Source organism: Eublepharis macularius, chromosome 1 (assembly GCF_028583425.1).
Source record: "Eublepharis macularius isolate TG4126 chromosome 1, MPM_Emac_v1.0, whole genome shotgun sequence".
NCBI classification, from domain to species: domain Eukaryota; kingdom Metazoa; phylum Chordata; class Lepidosauria; order Squamata; family Eublepharidae; genus Eublepharis; species Eublepharis macularius.
Genome location: NC_072790.1, coordinates 141,943,680 through 141,969,609, shown reverse-complemented (window position 1 = coordinate 141,969,609; position 25,930 = coordinate 141,943,680). Strand labels below are relative to the sequence as shown.

At 41.2% G+C, this 25,930-nt stretch overlaps 1 protein-coding gene across 1 annotated transcript in view; it reads right to left on the bottom strand.

The window, feature by feature from the left end:
• LOC129324666 (centromere protein J-like) overlaps positions 1-24,095 on the bottom strand; it is a 41,369-nt gene extending 17,274 nt beyond the window's left edge. The window contains exons 1-8 of the mRNA XM_054972024.1: positions 23,676-24,095; positions 22,895-22,991; positions 22,118-22,363; positions 19,464-19,587; positions 18,598-18,697; positions 16,160-17,528; positions 3,524-3,650; positions 3,185-3,335 (exon numbers count right to left, since the gene is read on the bottom strand). Coding sequence (XP_054827999.1) covers positions 3,185-3,335; positions 3,524-3,650; positions 16,160-17,528; positions 18,598-18,697; positions 19,464-19,587; positions 22,118-22,363; positions 22,895-22,991; positions 23,676-24,095 — 2,634 coding nt within the window. The remainder of the gene's footprint in view (positions 1-3,184; positions 3,336-3,523; positions 3,651-16,159; positions 17,529-18,597; positions 18,698-19,463; positions 19,588-22,117; positions 22,364-22,894; positions 22,992-23,675) is intronic.
• Between the last annotated feature and the right edge of the window lie 1,835 nt (positions 24,096-25,930).

Sequence of the window (25,930 nt, the reverse complement as noted above, 5' to 3'; positions counted from 1 at the left end):
GGTTTGAGAAAGCCTTCCTGGGTGAAACTTAAGTTATCAAAGATGACTGATGATCAGCAATGGATGGATAGGTTAAGGCTATCAGAGCCCCGAGTTACCTGAAAATAGGAGAGTGGATAAGGGAAGATTGGTAGTGTGTGTTAAGGTGATTAATTCAGGAACTCTGGGAAAATTCTATTGTCAGGATCTTTGCCCATCTCCAGGGTGTGGGGGCTGAAAGCCTGTCTTGCCTAATGCTTTGCATACTAATAATTTTCCATCTCCCAGCTGGGATCTGGCATCCATTCTTCCTGCCTGGTTTAGGCAGTGTTTCTGTGTTTAAAACACATACATAGAGGGGCTTATGAAATTGCCATATTCATAAGCATTAATTTCGTGTGGGCAAGTCTGATCACTATCACATGTGCTAATCTAGTTATAATCCTTATGCCCTTGTTAGTAGGCTACCTCTTGAAAATGTAATGCAGCTTTACCTAGAACAACCTCTCTTCCAGGACTTAAAATACATTTTTCTCAAAATTGGATTTTGCTCATATTGGCCAGTTCTCCTTACCTCTCCACCTATTCAGTACACATGTGTATATATGCACACCAATGTGCCAGAACAAATTAATAATATTATGAAACATATTCTATATATATATATTGTCGAAGGCTTTCACGGCCGGAGAACAATGGTTGTGGATTTTCCGAGCTGTATAGCCGTTGTCTTGGCATTGTAGTTCCTGACGTTTCACCAGCAGCTGTGGCTGGCATCTTCAGAACTGTAGCACCAAAAGACAGAGATCTCTCAGTGTCACAGTGTGGAAAAGATGTTGGCAGGTCATTTATATCTACTCAGGAAGGGTGGGGTTGAGCTGAGTCATCCCAGGGTGTGGAATGCTAATGGAGGGAGGCTTCACTGTATCCTAAGGAGGTTCTTTTGCATATGGATTGGTGCTTGATGTACTAATCTTCTCTGCAGGGCTATTGTCGGGTATAGAGTGTTTTGTTAGCCTGGTGTTTTTCAGGGCTGGAAACCATGCTCTATTCATTCTTAAAGTCTCTTCTTTCCTGTTGAAATTGTGCTTATGCTTGTGAATTTCAATGGCTTCCCTGTGCAGTCTGACAAAGTAGTTGGAAGTGTTGTCAAGTATTTTAGTGTCCTGGAATAGGATACTGTGTCCTGTTTGAGTTAGGCTATGTTCAGCCACTGCTGATTTTTCAGGATGGCCAAGTCTGCAGTGTCTTTCATGTTCTCTTATTCTTGTCTGGATGCTACGCTTTGTGGTCCCGATGTAAACTTGTCTACAGCTCCAGGGTATACGGTATACTCCTGCAGAGGTGAGGGGGTCTCTACTGTCTTTTGCTGAACGTAGCATCTGTTGTATTTTTCTGGTGGGTCTGAATACTGTTTGTAAGCTGTACTTTTTCATAAGCTTTCCCATCTGATCAGTGATTCCTTTGATATATGGCAAAAACACTTTTCCTGTGGGAGACTGTTTTTCCTTAGTTGTTTGATTTGTCCTTGGTTTACACGCTGTTCTGATTTCATTTCTGGAGTAGCCATTTGCTTGAAGTGCGTGGTTTAGATGATTAATTTCCTCGTTGAGAAAGTGCGGTTCACATATCCATCTTGCACGGTCTACTGATGTTTTTATTATGCCTCTTTTCTGTCGAGGGTGGTGATTGGAGTTTTTGTGTAAGTACCGATCCGTGTGAGATGGTTTCCTGTAGACCTTTTGACCTAACTGAAAGTTTGCTTTGTGGATGACCAAGGTATCTAGAAATGGAAGTTTACCCTCAGTTTCTTTCTCCATGGTGAATTGTATGTTCAGGTGGATATTGTTGAGGTGGTTTAAAAACTCCATCAATTCTTCCTCACCATGACTCCAAATGATAAAGGTATCATCCACGAACAGGAACCAGACTGTAGGTTTGTGGGGTGCTGATTCTAGAGCTGTTTTTTCAAAATGTTCCACGTAGAAGTTTGCTATAACTGGGCTGAGAGGGCTTCCCATGGCCACCCCGTCCATCTGTTCATAGAATTCGTTATCCCATTGGAAGTAACTGGTTGTCAGACAATGGTGGAAAAAGGCTGTTACATCCTCTGGAAAAATCTGATTAATAAGTGTGATTGTGTCTTTGTGACAGTAGAGACCCCCTCACCTCTGCAGGAGTATACCGTATACCCTGCAACTGTGGACAAGTTTACATCGGGACCACAAAGCGTAGCATCCAGACAAGAATAAGAGAACATGAAAGACACTGCAGACTTGGCCATCCTGAAAAATCAGCAGTGGCTGAACATAGCCTAACTCAAACAGGACACAGTATCCTATTCCAGGACACTAAAATACTTGACAACACTTCCAACTACTGACAAAGTCTGACTACTTTGTCAGACTGCACAGGGAAGCCATTGAAATTCACAAGCATAAGCACAATTTCAACAGGAAAGAAGAGACTTTAAGAATGAATAGAGCATGGTTTCCAGCCCTGAAAAACACCAGGCTAACAAAACACTCTATACCCGACAATAGCCCTGCAGAGAAGATTAGTACATCAAGCACCAATCCATATGCAAAAGAACCTCCTCAGGATACAGTGAAACCTCCCTCCATTAGCATTCCACACCCTGGGAAACTCTTACAGGATGACTCAACTCAACCCCACCCCTCCTGAGTAGATATAAATGACCTGCCAACATCTTTTCCACACTGTGACACTGAGAGATCTCTGTCTTTTGGTGCTACACCTCTGAAGATGCCTGCCACAGCTGCTGGCAAAACGTCAGGAACTACAATGCCAAGACCACGGCTATACAGCCCGGAAAATCCACAACAACCATCAACATTCTATATATGTTCACAAAAAGGTGGTCCCAATCTCCAGTAAAAAGGGTGATATGGAGAACCGTTATCTGACACTTTAAAGAGACACTGCCAGTCAAAGTAGATTTTACTGACCTTGGCAGACCCATGGTCTGGACTTCATATAAGGCAACTTCATGTACATTCATCCACCAATTCTGTGCTCTAGACCCCAGTCCCAAGTTCCCAGTAATAAATACTACTGATTGTAATGGCATGCTTAAAAATATACAGTAACAGTAATAAATAGATGGTTCTTGTTCGGCTTTATACACTCATTGAAATATTAAATTAAGACTTTTGGCAGTGTCACTGCACAGAATACAACTTACTTTTATTTCTACTGATTCTCCCTCCTCTTTAACTAGATGTTTCTTAAATTCTTCATTTTTAACCTGCAATTCCATTGCTTCCTCATTCTTGCCTTCTTCCAGATTATGCAACATTTGAGGCTGGATATCCTCAATCTGGTTTATTTGTCTTCTGTTCAACAAAAAAAACCTAGTGATTAAAGAGTGAGAGCCCAACATGGGGAGGAAATCAAGTGTTTGTAGAAACTGGAGAATATGTAACAACCAGAGTCATGCCAAAGTTATAGTACTGCAATGTAAAATACTGATACATTATTGTTATTGTTATTGTTACTTATAAATGTAGAGGTTCCTGTCTACCTGAGAAAATCCATTGCTTTTGCTTGTTCGTCTTTCATCTGAGCTAGCAGAGAGGTGTCTTGATGCTGTACTTGCGCTTCTCTTTTCCATTCCTTCAACTCGCCAGTGGGCCTTTTTTTAATTTGCTCTAAAAAGGCATTCATTTTAGTAAGTTGTGATTAGTTCTTCATAGCCACTGTGAGAGCAAACACTGGTAAAATTAGCTAACAATGATATCATTTATATTTTTCTCATATTCTTGTTAACAGATATTAATGCTTGGCAAACATTTTCACCGAACTCTGTGCCTAGAAATTAGAGCAAAACACAACTATAAAGTGCAAATGTACAGTATTAATACTATATATATTGTCAAGAACACAAGAGGTTCAAAAGGCAGAAGATCCTTTGTAATGGGCCACACTACTCCAAAAATCACTAGCTAATAACAACAACACAACTGCGCTTATATACCACTCTTCTAGACAGATTAGTGCCTCACCCACAGCAGTGAACAAGTCAGTGTTATTATTATCTCCACAATACAGCTGCAGAGCTGGGACTGAGAGGAGTGGCTTACTCAAGGCCATCTACTGAGCTCATGGCAGTAGTGCAATTTGAACCAGTAGAGTGCCGATTCGCAGCTGAACCACTTAACCACTGTGCTGCAGCAGCTGCCACCAGTTCTCCCTCTAAATCCCAGCTAGATGCTGGAGAATGAAGCTTCAAGCCTTACCAGACTATACCTGGGCTCAGCTATGCTGAGCCAAAGCAAAAAGTTACAAAGGGTAGCAGAGGGCCAGTTGGCCTAGGCACTGTTTTCAGACAGAAGCCACAAACCAATGAAACACCACAGATGCAAAATATATTGTTTGTTAAGAAGATGAATAAAATACTAATGTTAATGTCCATGGACAGCTGTCCAACTCCCCCCCAGACTTACCTCTGCCACAGCGCTCAGGGGGCACGGATGCCAGCGGAGCCCTAGCAGAGGCCACAGAGGTAACAGAGGAGGCAGCGCAGTCCCAAAGGGCAGAGTATGGCTGGGTGTCATGCCAATGGAGGCTGCAGCCACCGGAGGGTCAAGAGACAGCCACGGAACCTCAGAGGATGCCTGGACTGTGGCAACAGCGGTAGGCGCCAATGGAGGACAGGCCCCAGTGCAACCTGTGGAAGCTGCCAGAGTACGAGCTGCAGAGCAAGGCTCTGGGCAGCAGGATGCCCTCCCAGCAGCCCAGAATGCCACCCCATGCCAGGACAGGCTGGAGGCACCCCCGCCAACACCCAGTGGGCTTGGCATGCAAGGTGGCCCACCCACAGAGACGATGCAACCCCAAGACAGCCACTCCAGTGAAGGCATCAACATGGCGGCCAGGCCAGGCCAGCTGGAGAGGCTCAGCCAGCCACGCCCTGCAGGAAGGGTATAAAAAGGAAGGGAGGGGCTGGAGTGGAGAAGTTATGCCCCAGGCAGGCCAGCAGCACTGGCAATCGCCCTAGGGGTGGAGGTTTGCCCCCTGATAAGCTGAAACCCAGGATGAATGGTGGGAATCCCCCAGGAAGGCCCTTTAAAGGCGGTCTCAACAGGAAGTACAGTGATGTGGAGTTGGGAGTAGATTTGGAACAGAGAGAGAATGAGCAGGAAAGAGGGAGAGAGGACCAGGGAGAAGGAGGAGGAGGAGGTTAACCTACCCCAACGGGAGGGGGAGAGAGAGTGAGGGTGTTGTATACCCCCTCCTCCCTGCATTCTAAGGCCTACCCTGAGCCGTGCAGTTATTTAGATCAACCTGGAGGGTGAGCCCACCCTGGGCTCCAACGACCCTGCGGAGGAGCTTGAGAGTGTGTGCAGAAAGAAAAGGTAAAATAAAAAAGCTAATTAAACCAAATACCATAACAAACCTGTAATATATTGCAAGTAATCAAGTTGGTGTGGTTTTTTCTCTGCTTGTTAATGTGGATTTTTAAAAATAATTGTTGCTGTAAGTTGAAATGTAGGAGGAAAGAAGAGTGGGCTACATGGGCAAATGGAGTGTTATCTGATTGGACAGTAGCTGTACCTAGGAGGCAGAATGAACTGTATTTTTTAATCACTGTGCTGAGAGAAAGTGTGCATTCTAGTTGAGTGAGGCAAACTGTGTGGAGCCTGAGAGAGACTGCGTGTTTCTGAAAGACTTACCACCCAAAAGATTCTGGTTAAATCAGTTTTTGTATAGCTCAGGCAAACTGTGCAAGCCTGAAAGCCCTGTTCTGTCTAGGTCAGGCAAACTGTGTGCGCGCCTCCCTCAGTCTGTGTATATAGGACAGAGACAGAGATTATTTTATTCAGGTCAGGCAATAGTGTTGCCAAGTCCCTATACCCTCCCTGTGGAAGGAGGGACCCAGAACTTACTATGTGCATACTGGTATTATTTTTTTTATCATGTGCAAAGTACGCAGGCGCTCATGGCACTTGCATGATGACATCACTTCTGGGAAGTGACATCATCACACTAGGCATGGCTGTGTTCCCATGCTTTGCACAGGGCAAATTCAGCCCTTCTGGAGCCAAAATTGGCCCCAGCAAAGTGCAGAAGCATGCCTGCAGCTGGCATGATGCTGTTACTTTGAAAATTGATGTAATCATGCCCTACCAGTCCACACTTCTCTGAACTGCCTGCCAATGGTGGGTGATCACCAGGGGGTTTGCTACCTCCCACAGATCACCAGCGATCAGCGGGCAACAACACAAATCCCCAAGATATTGCCTGCCACTGGTGGGCAGCTGGCAAGCCTATCAGGCAAGCTGTGTGGAAAGGCCTGAGTGAATCTATATCTGTGTGAAGGAGAAGAGAGCTTATTCTGTTAGTGACAGCCTGGGTGGAAAAATTACTGGGTGTTACTGAGCCTGTGAAAATACCTTTAAGAAGATATAATTATATTTGAAACTGCCAAGCTTAAGAACTATTCTGAAACGAATACACTTATCAAAACTCTGCAACCATCATACTTACATACTTATAAATAAATTCTACTTTTGTTTAAGAAAATCCCTTTTTTACCTCATAACTCCCCCCCAACCCACACACACACACACTATTCTGCCACACTATTCTTTATAACAAGCCTTCGTATATTACTAGTGAAACTGAGGAGTTCTAAGGCGAAAGCCTGTGGTGGCAATGTAAACCTTTTGAGGGAGTCAGGGAGGCAGCACTATACAGGTCACACAAATACAAAAGGGAAGGTGTTTTCGAAGTATATAAGCTTAGGTAGAGTAGAGAATACCTGAAGCTCTGTATGAGTAGAAATAAAAAAGTTTTGACTGGGACCAGAGTCCTTCTGAGGTAAAAGTTTAAGGTAACATAAGAAGGAGCTGAACTAAAGATCCAAAGGCAAAGGTTAAAAACTAAGCAAATTATTACAATACCTGACAAAAGTCTTATGTCAGTCTAACATAGCTTTCAGCATCAAAGTTTCCAGGTTTCAAGACATAGTTGTAAATCCATATGGCCAAGTGCACAGGGGTCAAGGTAAGACCACAAAATCAGGATAAAGGCATAGCTGAACTTACCATTTTTATCCCATATTCCCTAGCAACATGGAGTGATCTGGTTGACAAATTAGAACCTGGCAATGATATAAAAGGATGATACTCTGCAGCTGTATCATGCTCAAAAGTTATTGCACCAGCTCTCTCCTGACAACTAAAATGAAGTTCAGATAAACTTAACTGGATGGAATGTTCTCGGCTTGGAGTCTCGCATTCTCCCACCATAACAGTTTCTCACTTTGCACCTGAGCAGATAAAAAGCCCAGGCATAGCTCTGAAAATGAACTAACTCACAATTAAAATGCATACTCAGGATATATTTTGGCTCATGCAGGCCTAAATAAATAAAGTTGTAAGCCAAGGTAGGCATGTTTCTCTATACATATGACTACAAAGAGCTCTGAAGCTGAGCAACACAGTAAGAAAACTATTAAGAGACTCCTTGTTATGCGACTTCCGGTTTGGGATCCATGGAGGTCTGAAGCAGCTCCATTTGCGGAGCTGACCGGACTGCCGTTTTAAGCGGCCGGCGGGGTGAAAATAGCCCGCGGCCGACTGCTCTCAGGCGGAGAGCAGGCAAAGAACGCTCGAGACCCTAGGGTGAGCTAGATCTCGGACGAGGGGGGGCTCTACACAACGGGTCCCCTCCCGATCCTTGAGGTCCCACCCTGCGACGGGTCGGCTACAATCTCTGCGGCAGTTCTGGGGCCAATTCGGCTGGCATAAGACCTACATACCCAAGCTTCGATTGGGGGGAAGAAGTGGAGAGGAGAAGTGAAAATCGAAACAGCGATTACAACCCGAGAAAAGTGAATGAGAAGGTAAAGATCACTATCTTCCGATACGGGACAGATTGATAAAAACAGAGAGGAAAAAAAGTAAACTTTTAAACTGCAACAGATTAATGAAAAGGAGGGGAAGACCCGGCAAGAGTTGCATTTGAAAAGAGACTAAGTTTAAAGAAGTTATTATAGAATTTGGACTATTGTTTTGAATACCTGTGGTTATGGAGCTGTGAGAAAAAGACACCATCGCGAGATCTGCTGTGGGAAGACGGGAGACAGGAAGTGCGTAATAACAATAGAGTGGCTGGAGAGAAGCGGCCCTTGCTGGAGGGCAGGAAGAAGGGAATCGCCATTTTTGAAAGGGGAAGGGTCGCTGCTTCAGCGGAAAAGGAAGTAGGCCATTTTGGATTATAAAACCATAGAGAGACCATAGAGAAAAGACGCCCGACATTTTGGACTCTTTAAAAACTAATTTATGCAAGAAGACCGGGACATTTGAAACAAAAAAGGTATTAAATTTAACGCCATGGAGTTAAGGAAGAGAGCAGATTCGTGGGAGCGAGCTAAAGCAAGCCCCACGATGTCGAAAAAAGAGTGGCAATCGGCAATAGAAAATCTGGACAAAAAACTTTTAGAGGTGATTAAAGAATTTAAGGACATGAAATTGGAGCTGATCAAAGAGGTTAAACAGACAGTAAAATCGGAGCTGTCAGAAGTAAAATCGGAGCTGTCAGAAGTGAAGAAAGGTATGGAAACAATACAAAATGAATTACAAGGAACGCAGCAGAGAGTTAAAACAGTAGAAGGAGCGATGGAGAACTTAGCAGATACGCAACAAACAGAGATGAGACTGATGAGGGGAAGGATGGCGGTTGCGGAAAGTAGACACATGGAGAAGCAGCTCAGATTTCGCGGTTTGCCGGAGATAGAAGGAAAGACAGTGCAAGAACAGATGACTGAGGTGTTAGCTGAGTACCTGGGGAAGGAGGAGGAGGAAGTTGTGGCTATCCTTGATGTGGCATATCGCGTGAACTCGAGAATTGCAACCCAGAGGAAAGTACCAAGAGATGTGATTGTGCAATTTACAACACGAAACATGAAAGAGAAGATTGTGACTAAACAGTTTCAAGATCCATTGGAGATCGATGGCAAGACAATTATCATAATGAAGGAATTACCCAGATCAGTGTTACTAGATCGGAAAAAATATAAAGCGCTAATCCAGATGTTGAAGGACATGAAAATCAGGTACAGATGGGAGCTTCCAGAAGGTTTGTCCTTTGAATTTGGAGGCGCCAAAAAGCGCATTAGATCTGAGCGGGAGATGGAGCGATTTATAAGGGACAATGAAAAGGACTTACCAACAAGATTATGAGTATGGAGTGTAAAGTATTATCTTGGAATGTAAATGGACTAAACTCACCGAATAAGAGGAAAAATATTTTTCACTGGCTATTAAAACAAAAATGCGACATTGTTTGTTTGCAAGAGACTCATATTCGAAAGCAGGATGTAAAATATTTAAAATTGGGAAAATTGGGCAAGGACTTTGTAGCAGCCTCAAGCAAGAAAAAAAGAGGAGTGGTGTTGTATGTAAAAGAGGAGCTACAGCCAAAATTTGTAATGAAAGATGTGGAAGCCAGATTTGTAGCAGTGGAATGTACTTGGAATTTAAAGAGAGTGTTGGTAGTCGGAGTTTATGCACCTAATGGTGCAAAAGAAAGCTTCTTTGAGGATTTGAGGAAGTATTTAGATGATCTTTCATATGACCAGATAATTCTTGCTGGAGACTTCAATGGAGTGACAGACTTGGAATTAGACAAAAAGACAACAACGGCACAAAAGAAAAGAGGATTATTACCAAAGCTTTTTTTTGAGTTGACTCAACAAGAGACTCTTGAAGATGTATGGAGGAGAGAATATCCTAAAAGCAGACAGTTTACTTTTTATTCTGCAAGGCACTCTACATTATCAAGAATTGACATGATCTGGGCCTCAAAAGACTTAGCGTTATGGACTAAGGAGGTAGAAATAATGCCGATGGTAGGCTCAGATCACAACCCAATTATGTGGAAACTAGGGAAAAGGAGAAAAAGGAAAGCATGGAGAATAAATGAGGACTTGCTACAAGAAGGAGAGAACATGGAGATATTGAGAAGAGAGACAAAGTGCTTCATACAATATAACGTGAACAAAGAAGTACCAACTGACAAAGTCTGGGATGCTTACAAGGCGGTTATAAGGGGCATACTAATGGACTTAAATGGTAGAGCAAGAAAGAAGAAAGAGGAGAAAAGACAAGAGATCGAGGAAAAAATAAAAGCCAAAGAAACACAGTTAAAAAAGAGACCAGGGAAAAAGAAAATATATCAGGAAATTAAAATACTCCAAGAACAGCTAACAGCAATGAGTAATAAAGAATTGGAGTGGAACCTTAAAAGACTGAATCAGAAAGCATTTGAAGGTGCAAATAAACCTGGGAAATACCTGGCATGGCAATTGAAGAAGAGAAGGGAAAAGAAAATAATAAATAAAATTTGTGAAGACAATAAAACGTATTTGGAACAGACTGCCATTAGTAGAGCCTTTTATAAATTCTACGCTAAGTTGTACAATAAGAAACAAGTAAATAAAGAATCAATAGCGTTATATTTGGAGAAAACGAAACTTCCAGAAATTTCGGAAGCTTGGAGAAATAAATTGAACAGTGAAGTAACGGACGAGGAAATAAGTAAGGCAATACAATCTGCAAATCTAGGAAAGGCGCCAGGGCCAGACGGACTTACGGCTAAATTTTACAAGACAATGGCCAATGAACTGGCACCATTCCTAAAAGAGGTGATCAATGGAGTTTTAAGGGATCAAAGAATTCCAGACACCTGGAGTGAAGCGAATATATCATTGATCCCAAAAGAGGGCCAAGATTTGACCAACGTGAAAAATTACAGACCTATATCGTTACTTAATAATGACTACAAAATTTTTGCGAAGATATTGGCGGAGAGACTGAAGGGGTGGCTCTCGGAGGTTATAGAGGAGGAACAAGCAGGTTTTTTGCCAGACAGACAAATAAGAGACAATTTAAGGACAGTCATTAATGCTATTGAATATTATGACAAGCGTTGTGACAAAGAGGTTGGTTTCTTCTTTGTTGACGCTGAAAAGGCGTTTGACAATTTAAACTGGGACTTTATGTTTGCCACTATGGAAAAGCTACAATTGGGAGAAAGATTCATCAGAGCAATTAAGGAAATTTACAGAGACCAGACTGCAGCAATTGTGGTGAATGATGAAGCGACCAAGAAATTGACTATAAGTAAAGGAACAAGACAAGGTTGCCCGTTGTCTCCACTGTTGTTCATTTTAGTATTGGAGATCCTGATGATACAAATACGACAAGATGAAGAAATTCGAGGAATAAAAATAAAGGACTATTCATACAAGGTCAGAGCATTTGCGGATGATATAATGTTAATTGTAGAGGACCCATTGGAGAACATGCCAAAAGTGATAGATAAGATTAAGGAGTTTGGAGACTTGGCAGGTTTCTATATTAATAAAAAGAAGTCAAAGATACTATGCAAAAATATGACTAAGCAGAAACAACAATTATTAATGGATAGAACGGACTGTGAAGTAACAAGTAAGGTGAGATATTTGGGAATTGAACTGACTGCAAAGAATATAGATCTATTCAAAAACAATTATGAGAAACTATGGACTCAGATAGAGAGAGACTTGATTAAATGGAATAGGTTAAATCTGTCATGGTTGGGTAGGATTGCAGCAGTTAAGATGAATGTGTTACCAAGAGTAATGTTTTTGCTACAGACAATACCAATCATCAGAGGCTCTAAACAATTTGAAAAATGGCAGAGGAAAATATCAGATTTTGTGTGGGCAGGCAAGAAGCCTCGAGTGAAAATGAAAGTTTTACAAGACGCAAAAGAAAGAGGCGGAATGCAACTGCCCAACTTGAGACTTTACCATGATGCAATCTGCCTAGTGTGGCTGAAAGAGTGGATGACGTTAAAGAACAAGAAATTACTAGCCCTAGAGGGATATAAAAAAATATTTGGATGGCATGCATACCTATGGCATGATAAAGTAAAGGTGAACTCGATGTTCCTGCACCATTATATATGGAGAAGTTTATACATAATCTGGAAGAAGTACAGAATTTACCTACAAGAAGGAACTCCTTTGTGGGTAGTTCCATATGAGGTGATAGATCCGAGAGCTGTTGATAATGAGCAACAATGTTTAACTTACAAAGAAATAACTAGAATTGAAGCATCCAAACTCAGAATGAAGACGCAGGAGGAACTATCACCTTATTATGACTGGTTCCAGTACAGACAGATCAGAGACTTATATAATTCGGACTCTGTAAAGGGAGGTATACGAATAGAGAACTCGGAACTAGAGCAGACCCTTTTTAAAGAGGACAAGAAAAGAATATCCAAGGTATACCAAGTACTGTTGAAATGGTATACTGAGGATGAGACAGTAAAAACACAAATGGTGAAATGGGCTATAAATTTTAATAAAGAAATAACAATGGAGGCATGGGAATACTTGTGGAAGACTACAATGAAGACAACGACATGTACTAGCATTAAAGAGAACATTTACAAAATGATCTATCGTTGGTACATGACACCAAAGAAGATTGCGCTAGGGAATTTGAATACTTCTAATAAATGCTGGAAATGTAGGAAACATGAGGGCTCCCTCTATCACATGTGGTGGTCGTGTGAGGTAGCTAGGCAGTACTGGGGGGAAATAATAAGAGAAATGAGTGAAATTTTACAATTTCAAATAAATAAGAACCCAGAACTCCTGCTACTAAACTTGGGTATGGAGGGAATTCCAGCCCATCATAGGACGCTGATATTTTATATGACAGCAGCAGCTAGACTTTTGTACGCGCAAAAATGGAAAGTACAAGAAGTGCCAACTATTGAAGATTGGATCTACAAATTGCTGTACATGGCAGAAATGGACAAGATGACAAGAAAACTGAGAAATCTGGACTCAGGGCAGTTTAACACAGACTGGGAGAAGCTGAAACAATATCTGGAGAAGAAATGGGAGGTGGGAGGAGAACTGTGGCAGTTTGAGAACTACTGAAGTACAATAAAATGTAGAGGGGGGTGACTTTACCGGGGGGGAGAAGAGACAATCGTGAACTTCTAAGCAGTTAGATTAATAGATTGATATATATACAGATATATATATAGACTAATAAACAGAATATCGATAGAAAATAATTAATCATAAGGGCTAATTATAAGGACTGATTAACTAATAATATTTTCTTTTTGGTAAGATTGGTATAATGTAACAAACTGAATATGTTTATTTGAAGATATATATGAGTCAAATTGATTGATTATGTGATGATAGTTATATAGAATTATTATTGAAGGGAAGTAGAAATATAAAAGTAATTATATATAACTAAAAGAATGAGTAACATATAGAGCATAAGTCAAATTGTTTGATTTAAACGAATGTATGATCTATATGGTTTATGATTTATAGAAATATTTGAAATTGGAATTATGGAAATTGGGATAAATTGTTTATCCAATATGGAAATAATGACTCATAGTTTGGGTATAGAGTATTAAAAATGTTTTGTTTTGTTTTATTATTTGTATATTGATTTCAGTTTTGTTTTTATCAATTTTAACTGTTCACCGCCCAGAGCCCCTGGGATGGGCGGTATATAAATTGAATAAATAAATAAATAAATAAATAAAAAATAGTTAAGAATGTATTGCTTAGAATAAATGGGAGACTATATATTTGTTAGATAGAGGAATTTAAAAGGAGTAAGGGAAAGGGACAAAGGGTTGGAAAACTGTTGGAAGTCAACAAAAAAGGGGGGGAAAGGGAGGGGGTTAGAAATGGAAAATGGGGAAATTGATTGTAATGTATAAATAATTGATCCTAACCCAATAAAAACTTTAAAAAAAAGAGAGAGACTCCTTGTTATGCATCCGACAATGTGGGTTCTCCCTTACACAAGCTTTAGCCACAGTAAATTTGTTAATCCTTATGGTACCATAAGAATGTTATTTTCTTGGTAAGAGAAGAATTGTTGAGAACTCTTCTTGTTCAATATAAAGGCATACTTGCATGCAGCTCCCTTAGCACTCACCTCAGTCCTCATAGCTCAGAATATAAAATTCAGGAAATATCTCTGGAGAACATAGCTATGTTTTCACCTGAGAATCCTCCTCCCCAATGTGCGTCAGGATGACAGATATGGTGACATATACCACCATATACCATATAAGGATTCATTTGAGCTGAAATCTAGAGTGTGCTTGGGATACAAGAACCAGAGTGTATTTAAAGTTGTACTTTGGGAGTTAACCATTTTGTCAAGATTCAAGTAGGGAGCATCTTAAGCCTGGGTGCACACAGACAGGAGTGTGCAGAAATGGAAAGATTCAGTTTTCCCACTTCGGAATTTCCAGAGGGAAAAAGAGTCGGAAATAAGCGATTTCTGAAGTGGTAAGCCGCTTCAGAAACTGCTTCTTGCCCTGCTTCGGTATGCTCTGTGGAGATTCGGAGCATACCAAAACTGCTTCAGCTGGCCCACAGGGGGGATCCCCCTGCAGGCCAGCAGAAATTTAAAGGGCTCTTTCTGGGCTTCAGCTGGCCTGGGGGGATCCCCCCCCCGTGGGCCAGCTGAAGCCCAGAAAGGACCCTTTAAACTCTAGCTGACCCGCTGGTCCCCTCCATGGGCCAGCTGAAGCCTGGAAAGGGCCCTTCCCTGCTGCTTGTGTGGCAGGGAAAGGGTTCTTTAAACTCTAGCTGGCCCACAGGGGATCCTCCTCAGCCAGTCAGCTGGAGCCAGCCCGGGTTTGAAAGCTACCCAAAGCTTCCCGAAGCAACCCGAATTGCTTCTGGAAGCTTTGATTCGGCTTTTGCAAATTGGGGCTAGTAAATCGGGTCCGATTCAGGTATTTATTCTGAATCGGAAACCTGAATCGCATACTCCTACACACAGATCTTATGCTATTGCCATCTTCTCTCTCTCTTCCTCATGAAGTCAAAGAAATATATTGCTTCTAGCCTGGAACAACTTTTCACTTTGACAACACTCTCTTTGGAATTAGTTTACCAGAAGCAGCTTGCCAGAAACAGGCCCTGAAGCAAATGATATGTTTTTTTGCTTCTTCTCTCTCAGTGTATATAATCTGTAAAATAAATCACATGCAGAAATGCCCTAAGAGGCAAACTGTATTTGCTGCAGCTATTAGCAGTTTGAGGACAGTGTCTGGTATGAGCCTAAAAAATGCATGCAGCACACACTCCGAGTCCTTTGTAACATTTCAAGCGGCAATTATAAACTTTGTTTTTAGCAATGACAAAGTCAACAGGATTAGTGTTTTAGCTTGCAATAAAGCCCCAGGATTAAATCACTGCATAATCACACGTTGTGGTCAAGAAACAAACACACTAATATGCCTGAACTTGAGCATGACGACAAACTGTAGTAAACAAAAACAGAAAAGTCATGGGTCTCAACTCTGGAGGCAGGGGAGGGGAAGAGGAAGACATGTAGTCCTATGGATTTTAAGCTTATTCACATTAAAAACACAGTTTGTATTGTTTGTGCCATTTCTGCAAATCAGAGTTCAGCAATATTGGTACACAAAATCACAAACTAATCAGAGGCACATAGTAAACAAAAGGTACTCAAAAACAAGACTGTAGAATAGTAATGTGTTCTGCCATTCAGAATTCCAAGCCTCCCTGATTTTCCACATTGCCATAGTAGGAATCAAATAAGCTGAATAGATAATATGCTAAGCCACCCTAGTGGCTCTAGTCAGTGGCTCTAGTCAGTCCTCCAGGACATCAGAGGACAGTGCAGTTGGAGGAAACTGAAGAACTGCTGGTAACCAACAGCCTTGGCTTCAGCTGCTTCTGATTCAAGATATACAATACACTTGGGGATATTGAAGAACAGGATATCTGTATCTCTCTTGAAATGGGCTAGCTAAAGTGTATCCCAAAATATTTTTACACTGACTAAAAATGTCATTATGGTAGCCCAAGATACCAGATGTTTGGGATGGACTGAATAACTTGAGCAGCCTCAAGCAAATAAGGAAGTTTAGGAGTAAGGACAAGAAGTGTTATCAACAGACTCTTGAGTTTAACGAACAAGGGATTCACTTTTAACAGAGGTCTGCATGAGATGGAATGTTGGGCTGCAGGAGTTCCATCCCTCATTCAAACTGTAACACAAACATTAACCACTGCTTGTGGAATGTATGAATATATATTAAAATTCACTGTTGACTTTATGATGGGCCTCACCTAGTGCAGCTTTTTCATCTTCTACACTTGCTTTAGTCTTGAAAACAGGAAAGAGGCTGGCCACAAGATCCCTTGTCAAGGTAGAAGGCTGCAAACTGCATTCTGTAATGTGACTGGCACTGCTTTTCCTCCATGTCTCAGGTTCTTTTCCACCTTTTGCAGTTTTTGTAGGATGGAAGGGGGACTTCCTAAGAGGAGAGCGAGTCTTTCTACCTTTCAAGCTGCCAACTCCAGCACTAGACTCATCACTGCTGCTTGTGATGAGGGAGGCTTCCTGTTGATCTGCTAACCCCTGAACTTCAAACTTCTTGGCAGGGTATTTTCCATCTTCAGTTTCACTGGGCTCATCTGTAGCATAGTCAGCATCAGAAAGATCCAAGTTGTGTTCTGTCTTAGTTGCTCTATGGATGTTGGGCTTTACAGGGTGCAGAGAGCAATGAGACTTGGGTTCATCTTCACTACCAGTAGATGAGAAGACTGAATCACTAGAAGGAGGACTTTCTTCCCATCTGTCAGCAGCACCTGCACTGTAGTGTTGCTTCCTTTGGGAACAAACTACTGTGGCGGCCTGTTTTCTATTTGGCTTAGAAGTAACTTTTACTATTCGGTCATTGACCTTCTTAAAGCCAGGGCCACTTTCTACTTTGATCTCTGAACTTTCATCATTCACAGCCTGAGTAACCTGAAGCCTGCAGTTCTTATTTGCTAGATTAGTTCGATTTCCTTCTAAATTCTGAAGCTCGGAGGTACTCGGTGAAGCATTTATGGGCCATTCTGTTACCTCTGTTACCTGGGATAAACTGCCCTCCAAATTCTTCTGATGCCACACTGAAACTTTAGTGTCTGTGGGTCTATTGTTAGCCACATCTGAATGGTCTCGGGAACCAGGACATGATATGTCAATATCATCAGTTGCTTGTCTCTTGATTTCCTTTATTTGTTCCTGCCATTCGTGGGAACATTCAACCCAGTTAATCTGAGATTGTATATCAGGTTCTTTTTTGTTTACCATTTCTTCACTATCATGGCCACCACGGTTACTGCTTCTTTTTCTTTCTTCAGGTCTTTGCTCCAGTCTATTAAGTTGACATTTTATATCCTTGGAGGTGATACAATTTGTATTTTTGACTTTCTTGAACAGCACCGTAGGACTACTGACCTGCTTTTTCAGTTGAGAGTGTTTTCCCAATAATTTTCCAGCATCACAGTGCGCAGGCCCTGCAAAGTGATTTTGGCAATCAAAGCTGACTCTCCTGAGAAGTTTGGTTTGCTCTTTTTCATTGTTCCCTTTATTTTTTTCAAGCCTTGCTGCGCCTTCCCCACGTTTCAGGAATGACTTCCGAGCAGCCACTTTAGTCTCATAGGAGTTCTGAAAGTAATGAAATTATACATAATAAAATAATCATTTTAAAGAGCAGAGTGGAATTCCAAAACGTTCTCAACAGAGAAATTTTTAACTCCAAAGTCAATAGCTAAACTGCATTTGACTTTAACTGGCATTTTCCCCTAAGCGGTTTAAGCATTGCTTCAACATTCAGATTATAGTTCAATATTTGGTTTGCACATTGGCTTGCAATTCTTTTCTATAAAGGAAAACGTTTCACGTGAACATAGGGATTCCTCACTACATACATCAAATGTTTCTCCTCTCAGGACCCCGTACACATTTTGGACCAGGCTCAAATATTTCACATTTGAATTTAAGTCCTGCACTGCACTATTATAAAGAAGTAAAATCCACTGAAATCTCAGCTAGGCTATATCATTCAAAAACTCTTAAAACTAGAGCTGAAACTAATTTAAAAATTAGGTGGGGAGCATAGGAACTGCCTCAAACAAAAAGTATACAGGGTATTTACTCTTCTACTTGGTGATTGTACAAAGAAAGTGATAAAGGAGTTTATTAGTATTATTTGGAGGGACTGACTACACTTTAACTTTGACACTATTATACAGTGCAGTCACCACTGGAACTACTTCTATCAGTTTAGTCCTTTCTTCCCAGTGTTAATCCTTTAGAAAGGTTTAGTTAATGTTGGGTGATCCAGCATTAATTTGGCACCTGTATCACCTGGCAATGGAGACAACCTTAGAAGACAAATGGGCAATTTTTCCTTCCTTTCTTGTCTCCCAAAGCAAGGAATTACCACATTCTTGTCTGAAGAGAATGCTTGAACAAAATTTGCTAGGAACAGAGGTGGAAGATCTTTGAAAATGGCTTTTAGCACAGAAAGAAAAAGAGTTAAGAAATTACTAGCGGTTCCATTGATAGATGTAGCTTCCTTCAGAAAAGAGGTAAGGGTGGACATACACTAATAGTGTAAATCATGTAAAACCAGTCACATAAAAGTGGTTTGGGTATCTCTAAAGTTTATTAATTAGAGTCCCCTCAAACATTAAAGTGGACTGTTTGATTAACAAGGTGTACAGTATGGTACCTTCTGGTGATCCTCTATTCTTTGAGAATCTACTTTAAGTTGCTCCTCAATAAACTCTTCAAATGTTTTCTGTCTCACACCAATTCCAGGCCTGATAGGTCTAAGAAAATAATAAAAAAGAATATGAATAAAATGAATAAAATATGTGATAATCATTTGTTTTTACAATTCATTATACTTAGATCTTTTGAAGTAATCATCACATTTTATGAAGAGATAAATAATGGGCATCTTGCATTTCTATTTTCCAGCAGTCCTGTTTTCCCTCGCTGTGCCATATCGCATTTGCTCTTGTTTCTTAAGAAGCTTACACAGGTTTTTGACATACAAGAAATGTTAACAACTGTTTTTAAAGCATTGCTCAAGTCATGAGCCTCACTTGGGTGACCTTTAGTCAAACCTACCAGTTGCTGAGAATACACTGGGACACGTTTATGCAAGCCTTGACCTCCTTATGGAGAGGATGATGACAAACAAACAGAAATACAAAATGGGAGAGGTGTATCATATGCTCTTTTTCGGAATAAAAATGTTCCAAATTTTCAGTAAACTATAATTAGTTTGGTGTAGTGGTTAAGAGCACAGGACTCTAATCTGGAGAGCCGGGTTTGATTCCCCACTCCTCCACAAAGCCAGCTGGGTGACCTTGGGTGAGTCACAGTTCTCTGGAGCTCTCTCAGCCCCACCCACCTCACAGGGTGTTTTGTTGTGGGGATAGTAATGACATACTTTGTAAACTGCTCTGAGTGGGCATTAAGTTGTCCTGAAGGGCGGTATATAAATCGAATGTTATTATTATTATTACATTATTAATTATTTATCACATTTATTCTTCAGCTAAACTTGAAATTTTCTTTTGTTCTCACCTGTCATCAACACTTCTAGTCCCCGTGTTTATTCTTATTCCAAAGGGAGAAAGGGATGTGTGTTCACAAACTGGTTGTTCCCCCTTCTCTTCCTTAATAGTAGGCAAAGTTTCAAGGCAAGACTCTTAAAGGGATTAATAAAATCAATCAAGAACTGCAGCAACAGCAATTCAGATGTTTCTATAAGATAAAGATCATAAGAAAAGCAAAGAACAAAGAAGTTTTTAAACTCATCTACAGGTGGATGGGGGATTTGGACTGGTAGTACAGTCCCAAGAACTGTATTTCCATTTCCATATAGTAAAAGAGAGCCACAAAAATATTTGTTTCTGTAAACAAACCAGCTATTTTTTTTTCCAAAAAGAGACTCTCTTCTCCATACTCCATACTCAACTTCATCTTCCATTCTTGGATTTAAAAATATGGTCATTACCTTCCCTTGCAGCATTTCTCTCTTCTTCAGCCTCTTGTCTGGAAGGATTTTTTGTGAAGGACTCAACACTTTTTGATGATGGTTCCATGTTTGTTCCTATTTGCACAACAGATCCATTTTTTAAAAAAGGAAATTTTGTGATGATATCTCAAATGTATGTTGGCCAATTAAATTCAATTTAATGATATGGAGGCTCTATCTGCTGAATCAGCATCATCTCCTATCCAAATTAACTAGGAGACTCCAATTAACTAGGAGACTCCCCTACTCTATCTCCCTCTGCTTCTCTATACTCATGTCCTAATTAGATGTAGTGTAGGGCAGGCCCGATACTTTGATACCTGGGGTTACATTAGATCTACATCTCCCCTCAGAGCCATCTGTCCCTCAACTCCAACTGTCAACTTCCAACTCCCCTCCACCAACTGACTCGCTCTCCCTCCAATCACATTCTGCTCCAGAACTGGCCCCTCCCCTCTGAAGCCCATAGAAAGTTACCTCCACAAACAGAACGGCGTTTCTCCACAACCTGCCTGAGGAGGTTAGGAGAGCCCCCACTCTCCTAGCTTTCCACAAACTATGCAAAACTGAATTATTCAAAATGGCTTTTGTATTGTAGGGAGGGGCTCTCAGATGCTTCACTAATGAGTTAAGGATCATAGACGTCACCATTATGTTGTCTTACGTACTACCTGTTCTCTTAAATATGTGCTCCTATGAGCTACTTGTGCTTCATGGGGTTTAATGTCAGCCCTAGAATTACTTATGTTCTGTTTCAGCATTTCTTTAACTCTGTATTGGATTCTTACTAATGCTATGTCTTTGTAAAATTGTATTTATTTACCCTATGGCATTGTTTATGGAAATGTCCTTGAAATTAACTGTACTAATCTCACACTGTGTAATCCGCCTTGAGTCTCAGTGAGAAAGGTGGGCTATAAATGACAAAAATAAATAAATAAATAGATAGATAAATAAATAAATAAAATGTTAAAACTGACTACTGACATTCATTTACAACACTCTTCTAGAATCTAGAAGAAAACAAGGCATAGTGGGAGGTACAGTTCAAGAAGGAAACACAGAGCAGGGGCAACTCCATTTCTTCTAATATCCAGTTCCGCCTTACAACAGCAAATACTCAACATTATAGAGTGCTCTTATAATGCAGTACTAAGCAGAGTTACTCCAGTCTAAGCCCATTGAAAACAATGACCTTAGACTGGAGTAATTCTGTTTAGGATTATATTGTTAAACCCCCTTTTAATGTGAACCCTTGATTCCAAGTAAGTGTGCTTACAACTTCATTCTTGCTTTGTACTTTTAAGCCAGACTGATAGTCATTTCCCACTTTTTCTTGATTACTTATGTCAGTTTTTACTTGCAACAATGGCTATTCAGATTTTCTCTTTAGCCCATCTGAATAAACTAACAGAATAGTATCTGTAGTGCATTTCCAACTTATCTGAAAATCTGGATAACCATTACACAACATTTTTTCTACAGTTCTAAAGACATTTTTGCAGTCAGTGAGGAAACTGGATCAACTTTCCTGAAAATCCACATATTTTGTGCTGCATCCTTTAACTTAAAATGTGCCACACAAGCTAACATTTTTATTACATGCATTAAGTTGACATATTCCATACACTAAAGTCGTAAGAGTTCTGTTTTGGATGATACACAGAAGCAATGGGAAGAGAGGCACAATACACTTGGAATTCCTGTTCTACACTTCACTCCAGCCTTGTTTTATAACATCAGTCAAAAAAAGGAACACCATAAAAGTATGTATTGTCGAAGGCTTTCACGGCCGGAGAACGATGGTTGTTGTGGGTTTTCCAGGCTGTATAGCCATGGTCTTGGCATTGTAGTTCCTGACGTTTCGCCAGCAGCTGTGGCTGGCATCTTCAGAGGTGTAGCACCAAAAGACAGAGATCCCTCAGTGTCACAGTGCACATCTACTCTGTTCTTTAAAACTGTGACACTGAGAGATCTCTGTCTTTTGGTGCTACACCTCTGAAGATGCCAGCCACAGCTGCTGGCGAAACGTCAGGAACTACAATGCCAAGACCACGGCAATACAGCCCGAAAACCCACAACAACCACCATAAAAGTACTTCATTTAAAACTTTGAAAAGACTAAAATGATAGACATCACCAGATGCACTGTGTTATTAACCAATCCACTGCGAAACAACCGAAACCAAGGTTAAGGTACCTGTGGCCTGAAATTCAGGACGCTCCCTTGAAGCTTCTGTACAGCTGCCATTTGCTGAAGTTCCTGTGGCACCTTGCCATAAGGTATGTTTCATTATTAAAGGGGTGACTTGTGAGCATACACTATTCTGAACTGGTAAAGTGTTCTCCAAAGGGAGCTGAGCAGGAAATAAAGCAGCAGGCACTCTTGGAAGGGATGGCGTTATAGCAAGTAGATGGGGTGAGATTCCAGGGGAAACTGAAAAACCTGCAAGAACAAATGGACCAATAACAAGAGTGTGGCAATGTGTAGCAATTCCAGAGCAGCAATCACATGGCTTCTATGGGTACACCTAAATATTTCTGAAATGTTTCCACTTGGCAGCTGCCCCTAAAGAGACAAACTAGCTCTTTCAATAAAATTGGGGAACTACCTGCTCACAAGTAGCAATTTCCAATTAGCTCTCAGTGTCCACAGCTGAAACCATTCCATCTATGTGTACCGTTAATCTACAGAAAAGAATATTTTGCTTGTGACACTAGAACTATGTTGTATTGAAAAATCAAATGCTATTAGGAAAAATAGCCACCTAACCATACTGTCTCTCATGAAATCAGTCTTAAGTTCCAGTATTTTTCTCCTTACTTTCTGCCATTTTCAGAATTTGTCACCCTGAGTCGAGATGACCCAAACAATTGTGGTCATTTTATGCCTTTCAGAGATTGCCTTGAGAAATACAGCTGAAACAATCCAAGTAGGTGGCACAAACTATTCTTTAAAAAGGAAATCCCCTAGTACCTGAGTTATATAGCGAAATGATTTTCTGCTGTTCAGATACCAGCCTTTGCAAATGCTCCATCTGGCGCATCATTAGCTGTTCCGGCTGCCCTAGACTCTGAAAACAGGAATAACATATACAATAGTAAGTCCAGCAACACCTAGACAAGATGAATTCCTGCTTAAATTAATAGGAGAGTGTTTAGAGTGGTTAGAGTGTCACACTAAGATCTAGGAGACCCAGGTTCAATCCCTACTCTGCCATGGAAGCTTGCTGGGTGACCTTGGACCAGACACTCACTTTCAGCATAGCCTACCTAACAGGATTCTTGTGAGGTTAAAATGGAGGAGAGAAAAATGATGTAAATTGCTTTGGATCCCCACTAGAGAGAAAGGCATGATATATATGAATGAATGAATGAATGAATGAATGAATGAATGAATGAATGAATGAATGAATGAATGAATGAATGAATGAATGAATGAATGAATGGTCCTGGACCAACTAAATGCAACTTGGTTTATTTTGATGGTACTAACTTTAACTATATTGTGATGGGCATGGATTTATTCATATCTACTGAATATTTGGGTTCAGAAATGGGACATTGTTGGTTGTTTACATGATTTTTCACACAAAATATTCCTTCCACATCAAAGCTGGATTTTCATCTATTCCCCCCTCCCACAGGAGACTTATGATTCTCTCCTAGAGCTATTCCTGGAGATATCCATTCCCTGAGAAGCAGCATTTCAGGAAGTATTTTCTGCTGCTTTGAGAAAATCAGGAAAAAAAACTCACCTGTTCCCTGTTTTGACAGAACATGACTTCTTGAGATCTCAAGGGAGGAGAAGCTGCAGTAGGACTTGGGATTCCCAAAGATTCATTATTTGGACAGGTGGGAGATATTCCGGTGTGATTCAGTGGTAACACATGAGAAAAAAGACTATTGGTAGCCAAGTAACTGAGTGGATTTGTTTCCTGAAAGGCTTGTGTGTGGACCATGTCACCTGATAAGGCAATATCTCTTCCGAGAATGCTGCTGTTTAGAGAAGCATGCAAGGATGCAAACTGTTCACTGAAGGATTCATTTGTGCTGTTTGCACAGTCCAGCCCCAAAGAGGAGCCCACTCTCTCATCAGTTTTGCTAGGTGAGGACAAACCCCATCCTGATGAACCTTCAACAACCCAGTCTTTATTTTTTAAAGAATCTCCTTCCATGTCTCCCCTCTCAAAATCCTTGTTAAGACTATACAGGGCAGGCAGCTTGCAACAAGGCAGAAACTTTAAAATTGATCTTAAGATTCACCATTTTGCATTAATGGGGAAAGCTTTTGTTGTGCCAGAGAGGTTCTGTCAGAAGAATTGGAAGAATATTAGTCAGAGAACAGCAAATGTTAGGCAATTTATACACATATACACTATTTTTGTTGCTCTATGTGCTTTAAATTTATCATCCTCACAAGAGCTCTGCGAAATTTCCTATTGTCACAAATAGAAAACCAAGGCTGAGAGGTGCAACTTTCCACAGGCGATGAAATACAAGTACTGACATAAGATGAAGTAAAATTCACCCTTGTTTTTGCAGTCTTTTGCTTGCCTTATCTTTAGTAGAACGCTTCCAAGAATGGAGATTTCACAGCTGCTTTGAGCAGTTTATTCCATTGCTGAACTATCATCAATTTTTATACAATTTAATCTATATTTGAAGGGGGTATTTTTTGTTATAGCCATTGTGGATAAAACCATAAATTATTAATCCCCTATTTTAAACAGAAATATAGTCAACTGAAACTCAGCCAATGTTTTGATCAGAGTGAAAAAAGGGCATGCACATTTCAGCTGAAAAGTAGGATCCCGCAGAGAAAGTTCCAACTATCTTGTTCTAAATAAAGACCACCTGTGTTTGGAATCACATTCCCCTCAGCATTGTTCAACCGTATCAAGGGATCTTAAACAGAATGCATAGGCACAGCAGAAAGCAGAAGCTTAAAGGTACCTGATACGTTTGTTCACATGCAACACTAGCTCAACACATTTTGCTCACCTAAAGCCCCAAACTCTTTTGGTGGCAGCACTGCCGCTTACCTCTCCCCCACTCTCCCCCACATGGGGCAAAGAAGGGATCTCCTAAGCTTGAATTCAGATGCCATGTTGCTATCATAGACCTGGGTGGTGCAGGACTGAGGATTTTGTGTCATCTCCTCCACAGCACCCCATTGGCAACAGGAGGCAAGGCAGTGAGGTCTAGGCCAGGCAATTACTGTTATAGATTTCAGGTAAGTAACTATGTTGGTCTGCAGTAAAACAGCAGGACAATCTCCATTCCACCCATTATCTGAAGAAGGGAGCTTTGAGTCTCGAAATCTTATGCCAGGAGAATCTTGGTTAGATGACATAAAGACAGTGACTTAACAATATGCTGTTGTAGGCCCTCTGCTGTCTGGGTCTCAGAGCCACCGGACTCAAGCCCTGCTGTTACAGATTTCCATGCCTTTCGTATAGGCAGTACTACGGCTTGAAGCCAGGTGGCGCTGGTCTAAGAGGCGTGTATTTATCCCCCCCCCCCACCTCCCTCCCCGTCCCCTGCTACATCCAGGAGAGGCCAAAGCGGTAAGGAGTAAGGGTCTTGGAGTTCGCCACCAACAGGAGAGATGCGGATTTGGAAGGAACGGGCTTCCCTGTCTAATAGCTCACGCAGTTGCCTTAGCGGAGGTCTGCGAAGCATATGCGCATCCACACGTCCATCTCCAGGAGGGAGCAAAACGGCACCCAGCTGTGATTCTAGGACACGCGTACCCCCGCCCCCAACAGAGTTGCTGCGAGCAGATCAGTTAGCTCCGTGAGCTTGGAAGGCACAGCCCGTCCCCGGCGTTGCAGGCAGGCTACAAACTCCACCGCCTCTGGAGTTCACTATCTTCTCCCCAGACAACACGGCGTAGGGCAGCCCCATCTTCAAGAGGCAAGCTTCCCGTATGGCCGGGCCACCGCTAGCAGGGGGCAAAGGTGTGCGTTCCAGAAAAGCATCTCAGGAATTCCTTACGCTGGATCCCGTT